Source organism: Tyto alba, unplaced genomic scaffold (genome assembly GCF_018691265.1).
Source record: "Tyto alba isolate M040663 unplaced genomic scaffold, T.alba_DEE_v4.0 Super-Scaffold_1000006, whole genome shotgun sequence".
Classification (NCBI taxonomy): domain Eukaryota; kingdom Metazoa; phylum Chordata; class Aves; order Strigiformes; family Tytonidae; genus Tyto; species Tyto alba.
In genome coordinates this window covers 24932616-24941899 of record NW_024881272.1, presented here as the reverse complement: position 1 = coordinate 24941899, position 9284 = coordinate 24932616, and the positions used below count along the sequence as shown (strand labels likewise).

Here is a 9284-nt window from a genome sequence, read left to right as displayed (position 1 = left end):
GACTGATCAGAACAATACTGGGAAAAGGGTTATGGTATGAAATTAAAACCTAAAACTAGATAATTCCTTTAAAATTAGTAAGAGGCTTTATGCATTCATAGAAAAACTAATGATTTTGCATAAATTTCAGATTCTGTAGGGTATTTTTCAACACAGAAAATCCCCCCACACCCATTCCTGTATTTAATTTACTTACAGGAATTATTCTATCCCATGCTTTATTTTACATGAGAGAAAAAACAAAACAGAGCAACTTAGTGTAAAGGTGTTTGATTTCCAGAAACACTGAAGACAGAAAAAAATCAAATTCTCTTTCAAAATGTCCTTTAGGAAGTGTTTTGGGAAAATAAAACATATGCTGTTATTAAAAATAAAATTGTTTGCTCACTGAATTATGTACAAACATCAACAAAAATAACATAAGAAATATATTATAGATGTAATATTAATGAATGATAGTTATGTAATTTATTTTTTCCAGGAAGGAGCTATTTCGAATACTTTTATATGTATATAATTACATTTTGCAGATTGTTGTATATTATTGGAGAGATTTTAAACATTCCACTAAAATATCTTACTGCTCATTCTATGACAAAATATTTTTTTGTTTCCCACCACATTTTCCATTATTGTATTTCAGTTATTAGAAAAAAAATATGCCACCCCATTTTTTCATCTAAAGTACTGTTTTTTTCTAAGGAATGTGAACATCTGTTTTTTTCAGTTGCAGAGAGAAAAGAAAAGCACATTTGTGTTCTTTAGTTCTTTCTGTTTCCTCCTTGAAAACCTAGAAGGGAAGTGCTCTGTTCGCTTTCAGAAGCAAATGTGATGGATGATCTGTCACAGGATATGTGATATGACAGGAAGCCAACCTAACAGCAAAAAAGTCTCATGAAGAATACATTTGTCCATTTGGTACGTGAATTTGTGAAAGTCAAGGCTGCAGAGATACAACTGGCTCTTCACCGCAGTAAATGGCAAAACCCACTTCATCTTGGAGGAAGAACTTTGGAACTGTTGCTGCTTAAATCAGTATTCAAAGCTAACTTTTTAAATGTACTTTTTGCACCGGGCTGAACAAAGAGTGCTGATAACCCCAGTGGCACTGATCAGTAGCTTCCACTTCTTGTTTTTAGAAATATGGAAATCTTTACTCAGATTTTTTTTTTTTGTTCCTACTTAAATTCAAGTCCCTGTACATTTTTAGTAATTTAACCCCTGTTAAATAGTAGTTACACCACCAATTATTTTGGTCACAAATTAATAAAAGACCATGTATACTGTATGAGTAAAATCATGCTTCTGACCCAGCGGAGGGCAATCTTGCCCTAAAAAAAACCAAAACCAAAAACCAGGCTTAAAAAACCCCAGCAAAACCAGAAGAGTGCACTGCTCTCATAAGGTTGGCTCTTTTTGTCTGACACACCAGCACTGACCCATCTTTAGTCTTGCATCTCTTAGAGGAGAACAGGATTGTTGTTACAAGTCATTCTTTTTACAGGAGAAAGGAAATAAAGCAGTATATCTACTTCATACCCTGAAGAAACTTTAGTGCTTATTCTTGCACCACTGAGATGTAACTGATTTAACTGGTACAAAAAAAAATAACCAAACCCACAACTGTGTTTTCTCAAGTGTTTTTTCCCTTTCTGAGCAATAATCCTGATGGCTGCTTGTCACCAGGTTAGATTGTATTTTGCATTTAATTGGTATTTTCTGTCACATCTTTAATCTTAATAAAAATCTCAGTTATTTTAAGGTTAATACAGTCAAAAAAAAGGAAATTTTAACTGAAGGAGAGGATGAATAATATATGTTATGTGCATGAAAACACTACAGATTCGTTAATTCTCCAGATTAATTTTCTAAAAATAGAATCTTTAATTAGCTTGAAATACCAAATATTTTGTTGCTAAAACTGAATTAAAATTCAAGTAGCTTTTAATATTTTTATTTCTGTTCAGCTCTTGAATACTTACCCTTGTGGTTATATTGAAGAAAAAAGATAGTTTAATAAATGTTTAAGGATTAGGGTTTAGAGAAAAACTTACCTGTCTAAAAATGCATAATGTGATACTTGAACTAGTAAATCTATCCAAATATTTGCAATTACTTTTTTGACATTTGCAAGTGCCGAAAATAAGAATGTCTTCACAATGCCGCAGGATCTGTTCCTCACCATGTCTAGTCTTGTCCCAAGAGATGAGATAAGTCAAACAGGTTTTCAAACTTCAGTTTTATAAGACAAAGACCATTATAGTCCAACCAGCAAGAAAATAAAATTACTAGCTGCAGCTGTGGATCTCAGTGACTTGGCTAAGAGAAAGCCAATAAGAACCAATCCAATTCACTCTGAAATTACTGTAGTAGGAATAGATACGTTATTAAATATTTGTACTCCGTTCTGCCTGACATAGCTGTATTGCCAGAAGCACAAAGAACACAGATTTGCCCTTACTATGACTCGGTATTAACTCATATGTTTTAACAAATAAGAATTCCAGTACTTGCAGGTATTACTTTTAACTTGCTGAGGAAAAATCGTTCAAATATTAGTTACATATCACTGGGCACCTTGAACTTTTGTTACTCTAAGAACAGAGTTAAAAATGAAAGTGCATTGTCATGTACTTCCTGTTAAATGATCTTGCTGAAATGACCTGGGACAGATAAATGTTTATTAGGCTTATTTATAATGTGCTGTATGTTTTATTTTTTTTATATTCCAGATGGGCCCACCATAATAGTTTAATAACTTCTACTAAGATAACTAATTTTTTCTTTTGTTTTCTGATACTGGATTTTGTGTGTCTTAGGTAGCTCACTATTTTCAGTATGTTATAAACACAGTGATCAATTCTCACTTTGACATCTTTAGCTCTCCACAAGTTAATCATTGCATTGTTTAAATAAAAATATTCAGTACTGGGGGTTACTTACAACACTGTATATTTTATTAACCAAAATACCATGTGAAGAGAAATAAATTACAAAAATTGAAATGAAATGTCTATGGTAATTTGTTCAATAAATGAACTAAACAAAAATATTAAATATTTGTAAGAAATCAACCCCAAAATAGCAAAATATTTTACTTTAAATTGTAATGTAAAAAGTGAAATCTGATTCCATTCTGTATTTATCCTTCCAAGAGAATCAGTATTTTTTACGTTACTAATATGAACAATTAACTCAAGTCCCTGTTAAATTACAGTTCAGCTGGAAAGTTCCAGAAGGTCAACCAACATTTCAACCAGAAGTAATTCTATAACAAAAGAAGAGAATTTAAACAAATGTAATTATTTTGCTTAAATTAAAAATCACAAAACTGCTACCACACAGTATGTCAGGTATCTGCCTTAGTCAGATGTGATGAACAAAGCATTGGAAACCAACAAAGACTCTTTTGTAACAGCAAATACACTGAACAAACCCAGTGATCACATGCTCACTACTCTGTTTACAGGAAAACAAATTTGTTATGCTAAATTTTGATTATGCTTAGTATATAGACAATGAAAAACTGTATCAAGCAGTGACTTATTGTGAAGGCAACCTTAGTGTTTGAGTCTTCAAAAGGTATGAAGAATCACAACATAGAATAAACAGGGCTCAGTTCTGCAAAGTGAGTAGTTTTGCATCATCATGTTGATATCGTGGAAAGGGAAAAAGTGCTTAGTGAGTTGCAGCATTGCACTGCAGTCAAGTAACAAAACTCCTACAAACTATTATCTTAATATAATGTATTATTTTAATGAGATCTGAGCCTCAAAGTGCTCTAAGATAAATTAATTCCTGATGCCCAGTGCCACTATACCCTCTGAACTAATCTAACGGGACAAAGTAATGTAAAAGAATGTTCTGTTTCTGTCTAAACTGGCAATATAAGTAACATGAATGTCAATATCTCTTTTTTTTGTCTGTCTGTGTGTGTGACAAGGCTTCACGCGATGTTTTTTACGTGCATGCAGGCTTACAATCTCCTCCATAGAGAAAGTACAATAGAAAACTATGGTAGTAAAACTGTGGTGTGTGTGGCGTGTGCGGGCACAGCACTGAAAAATATTTTAAATACAAACCTCACCTACCTTAGAAAAAGGTCGTAAGAATTGTCTTTTTCAGTCAGTTATCTTTAATATGAGTAAATACTCCACTCACAGTGATTTATGCAGCATCTTTCTGAAGATTTTAGTCAGCTGCTCTATACAATGGATAAATGCTTAAAATTGACCTAAAGACGTCACCTTGTTTTGAGAAGCTGACCCTGGGTGAAGAGGAAACAGCAAACTTGAGCTGTGACCTCTGTACTGTCCCTTTCCCTTTTGTAACTACCCTGAAGGAGATGGCTGCTGTTGGCTCTCTTTTCTTGGCTCCTGCTCCATGTAGAGGACAACACTACACAGTGAAACAATCTCTGGAGAATTTTCTTTCAGATGTTAAGGAAAGGAGACATTACAAGATTTATTAATTAAGTTAAGCCAGCTTCACTGCAAGTGAAGGAATACAGGGCAAATTTTCTTTCTGAGGAAGGAAAGACTGAAAAGACTGAACACTTATTCCCTAGGGAGAGTTATGACACAGGGTAATAAAATGCTGGATACATCTAAAGAAGTATCTGCCCTGAGTTTATATGAAAAAAAAATATTTCACAGTACAATGACTGAAAATTAACCTTTTTTTACTCTTACAGAGAATGAACCCAAAACATTTGGAACGGAAATTCTTGAGAACAAAAAATTACTTCTCTAACGAGCAGCACAGGTTTTCCAGTTGCCAGGGTATCTGACCTCTTCCCAACCAAAGGCAAATCGGCATCTTGCCAGACTCCCCAAAAGACAAACCAAATCAGCAACAGCACAGAACAGGCGGCTCCCCGCTTCCTCCAGACCAGGAGTGCCATGATGCAGTGCTCCCTCTTACTGAGGAGCTGATGTTTGGATTGAGATGCTGCACACGCTGCTTGGATTTGCCACCTCTGTATCAGCATGCCGTCCTCCTTCAGTGACATGGAAAAGGTGGTGCTGATGAGTTACACTTTGCTTGCCCTCTGGCCCTTCACACAGCCATGTTACTCAGTGAAATGTGCTTCTCTGGGCTTGTGTCAGCCCTAGCAGTCTGAATCTCTCCGCTGGAGGAGTGGCAAAGTAGGCTTTTTGCTCCTCAGAATACCTTTCCTTCACTTCAATTATGTCCCTGTAACGGCCGTCCTGCCAGTGGAAATTGAATTGCTCCAGCAACTCAATTCTTTTCTCCTCTGTGCTCACACAGTCAACAGGGGCAGTCTGTTCCAGGAACAGTACCTGAATATCTGGGAACAGGAGGAGACCCCGGATTGCAAACCAACCGCCATACTTGGGATGGATACATACGCCATAGATCTTCTGGAAATAAAAAAAAGGATCTAGGATGTCTCATTTTACTCTACTGATGGTTAGAGTTCAAAGCATCAAGCTTTGATGCAACTTCTCACACTCCCAGCCCTCTGCTGGAGTGCTATACAGTGAAGAAAGGAAAGCTCCTTCCTGAGCATGTGGCTCAAAGCATTGCATTTCATTCCCATTTTCTTGTGCCCACAGACACCACCCTGTAATGTGGGGAGAGGTCCCTTTTTGAAAATCTAACACATAAATTAACCGCAGTGCAATGCATTTTTTTTTCTATTTATAATGCTCCAAGCAACAGGTCTTCTGTCACACAGAAATTTATTCTAAATCGGTTTAATAGATCAATATATTTTCCCCCATGTATGCATCTTCCTATCACCCCAAAGAATCTTGGAAGCTCCCAATTCCCATCTGAAACACTTTCTGCATCAATATGTGATCTGGACTTCGTATTTTCTTGCAGGAAGAACTAGTAAGTAACGGTTGTATGATTCAGTGATTGCACTTTAGTGGTTCTTCCCAGACTGTGTTTTTGCCTCACCTTTTTCCCCCAAGGATCAAGCTTCACATCCTTCCTCTGGTAGTAATATGCAGCCCCAGCAACATGGGCAGCTGTCTGTGCCAAGAACTTGGGCTTTCGGCTAGGCAGAATCTCATAATCAAAGATGACATCCACCTTCTGGTCAGGGAATTTCTGAGAAAATTAAAAAACAACAGCCCAGGCTCATGGAAGATTTGCCACCACAGAAGTGCTGGATGCACACGTGAAGCCTGCAGATTTCCACATCCTGCCACCAAAATCTATCAGAAGGCTTGTGGCCTTGGGTTTTCAGACTATGAGTTAAAGCACTCTACATAGCTACAGGCTGTAATGGCAAAGAGACAGAATATGCAGGTAAAGCAGGTCAACAGCCTGTTGATGCTCTTACCGTCATGAATAAAGCTTTACACTTCTGAAGAGCAAGGGCAGGAACCTGGAAGGCTTTGTTTACTGCTCAACCCATCTGGTTATATGCCACAATAGTAAAAGGAATCGGTATTTCAGGTTCTTACCTCCTTCACACGTAATAAATGATGAGAAACACACTGATCCACAGGATCCCTGATTATTTTGAACCGTTCCTTGTTCACAAAAGGTTTAAGGGCTTTGTCAAACATTGAAGGTGTGCTGAGGACAACAAAGGCCAGTGTGTCATCTGGGTAGGGGAGATGAAAGGCTGGCTGGAGAATAGCATTGTACCATCCAACCTTTAGCAAAGAAAAACAAATCTCCATTAAAACAGGGACACCACTGTTTTGCTAGTGGGCATGCAGGAATTTAAAGAAGTGGAAAGAAGCTGTAGCCACCTTAATTTGCAACCCAGAATTGCAGCCTGCCTAGTGCCTTCCATTCAAACCAAGTTGTTTTGCATACTGAGATTTACAGTTTCTGGAAGCTGTACTGTGAGCTGTGAGAGATAAGAATCACTCACTGCATTCAGCTTAAGACTGCCCTTTATCCAACTCTGCTCAGTAGAAGGAAGTAGGAGCTACCATTCTTGCCAATGCAAATCAGATGTTTTGGTTTAGATAAAGTTTTTACAGGTTTTTTTTTCCTTCATCTTAGTCAGGAGAGAAACTGTTTTGCTCATGTGACAAGTTGTCTGGTTTATTTCTTCAGCAGGAAATATTTATGTGTGGAAATGAAGGATGTGAAGCTCCAAGCAGTTCTAAAAATCCCCCAGCACCACCAGCTGTAGTGTGTGGATTGTGACACTGCCACATTTTGGTATTTGTTTCCAGGGCTGGATGTGTTGAAATGCAGTCCAGAAATAAGGGATCAAGCCAGGGCAGCAGGAAGACAGGAGTGGGGAGATACAGCTCTGACCAGCAATAGCCAAGCAGAAGGGAGGAAATGGCTGAATCCCCCTGAACTTCACTAACGTACTACACAATAACATCAGTCTTTTTATAGTGTATGACAATCCCCCTCTCCAGGAATGCCATAAAGACCAGGTCTAAAATTCAGAAAGATGTCAAGTAATGTAGCTCTAATATTTAGTCTGAAAATACAATATACTGGTCACCTCTAAATATCAGTGAAATGAGTCTGAAAGTGATTTTACAGGTGACAATGGCAGCCAGACCTCCCCATATGGAAATACAGAATGACAACTAAGTTCACTAGATAGATGGCATTCTTATATCCATCCTGAAGTTTAATCAGTTTTGTGGCTCTTGTTTAAGACACTGACTTGAGGTGTTAGAAGTAATTGGAGAGATGTGAATCTAAGGTTTGCTGATTTTCCAGTTTACATCAGTCAGTGTACCACGGCAGCTGTATGAGAATTTAATCTGTAAAGAGATACAGCACTATAGTAGCTATAGTCTTTTTGATCTGGGTTCTGCCCTTAATTCTGCTGCTGTGTTTTGGGAAAGCAGCGTTAAATTCTTCTCCAAATTCTGGAAATTTCACTTCTCACCATCTCATTCCCTTTTAGTTTCTGTCTGATCAAGTATATAGCAGGAAATACAAATATTTCAGGTGACAAATACAACATACCCCAAGGTAGGGAAGGTCGTGTTTATTGTAGATTGATTTGTATTTGATTGTAGATTTATATTTGATATTAAGGATTGATTTATTGCAGATTGATTTACTGCAGATTGCCCCTGGGGTGGGCAAAGAACCCCCCAACTTTTGGTGGAAACTGAGCGTATACTCAGTGGGAGAGACTCTTGTCCACCGAGTGTTCAGCAGACCACTTCCAAACGGATGAGGTAGCCTGCACTTTAATATATACGCGTTTCTATATATAAAGGTTAAGCTTGCTTAGAGAACTTGACTCTCTACTGGTCCAGATATATCTTATACTTGACTCTCCTGATCGTATCAAAGTGGGACCAAAATCAAAGCCCTGAGCAAACCCCTGGTTCTGCCGGTGCCCGGGCACGGCAAGGACCTTCCCCTCCGTTACCGGGCGGCAGGGCCGGCGGCGGCAGCCCTCTCCCGCCCGCCCCCCTGCTCCCTCGCCAGCAGCCGAGGGGGGCGGCCGCCCCGGAGCCCGCCTCTCCCCCCTCCCCGGCCCCGCGGGAAATAGCGACGGCTACTCCCGATGGCCGTCACGGCGGAGCAACGTCACGGCGGTGACGTCAGTACCTTGAAGGCGTGCACCTCGAAGCCGAAGGGGCCCAGGGCGCCGCGGAGCCGCTCCGCCACGCGCCCCTCCATGCCCGCCGCGCGGGGCACCACGGGACACACACCCCGCTTCCCCAGAGGGCCGCGTCTCCTAGGAGACGGCCCCGCCGCGCAAGGCACCCTGGGGGTTGTAGGCGCGCTCGGTGTCCCGGCGGGCCCCGCTCGCGGCCCGGTGTGGCGGCGGGGGGGCCGGGGGGGTTCGGCTGCACGGCAGGCCAGCGGTGCCGTTCGAGCAGGGAAGGCGGGATGTCGGTACCCCGAGGCGAGCGCCCCAGGCTGCGGCGGGGTTTTACCGATGATGGGCCCCTTCCTCCTCAGCCCCCGGTAACGCCCGCTGCCCCGGGCCTGCAGCGGGTTTGCAGGCTGACCGCCCGGCCTCTAGTTGCACCGTGTGCCCGTCGCGCTTGGTATTGTGCGTATTTTTGTTTCATCATACGCTGAAAGCCCCACCTTCCTGTGTGGGTGGACGCAACTCGCTACAGCACTGGGCAAGACCTCTGTGCTGATAATCCTTTCTCCTTCCCCATCTGAAAGTATGTGTTCTTTGCCGCTTCCCTGTTCCCTACCAACACATTTGCACACTGGAGACCAAGCCTCAGATTTGGATCTTACCCTAATCTTTGTAACAGTTTAGCATAATCATCATAGCTCTTGTGCAACGTTCTCCAGTCATTAGTTCCAAGTTTTATGAAGTGTCAGGACGCCAGATCTGTAAATTC

General features: G+C 40.6%; 1 protein-coding gene across 1 annotated transcript; it reads right to left on the bottom strand.

Moving 5' to 3' along the window:
• Window positions 1-476: 476 nt before the first annotated feature.
• On the bottom strand, window positions 477-8929 carry MMACHC (metabolism of cobalamin associated C). Its single transcript, XM_033000849.2, has 4 exons — window positions 8527-8929; window positions 6441-6635; window positions 5929-6081; window positions 477-5384 (listed from the first exon to the last, which is right to left on the bottom strand). The coding sequence occupies exons 1-4, from the start codon at window positions 8596-8598 to the stop codon at window positions 5076-5078; spliced, it is 729 nt and encodes a 242-aa protein (XP_032856740.1). The 5' UTR covers window positions 8599-8929; the 3' UTR covers window positions 477-5075.
• Between the last annotated feature and the right edge of the window lie 355 nt (window positions 8930-9284).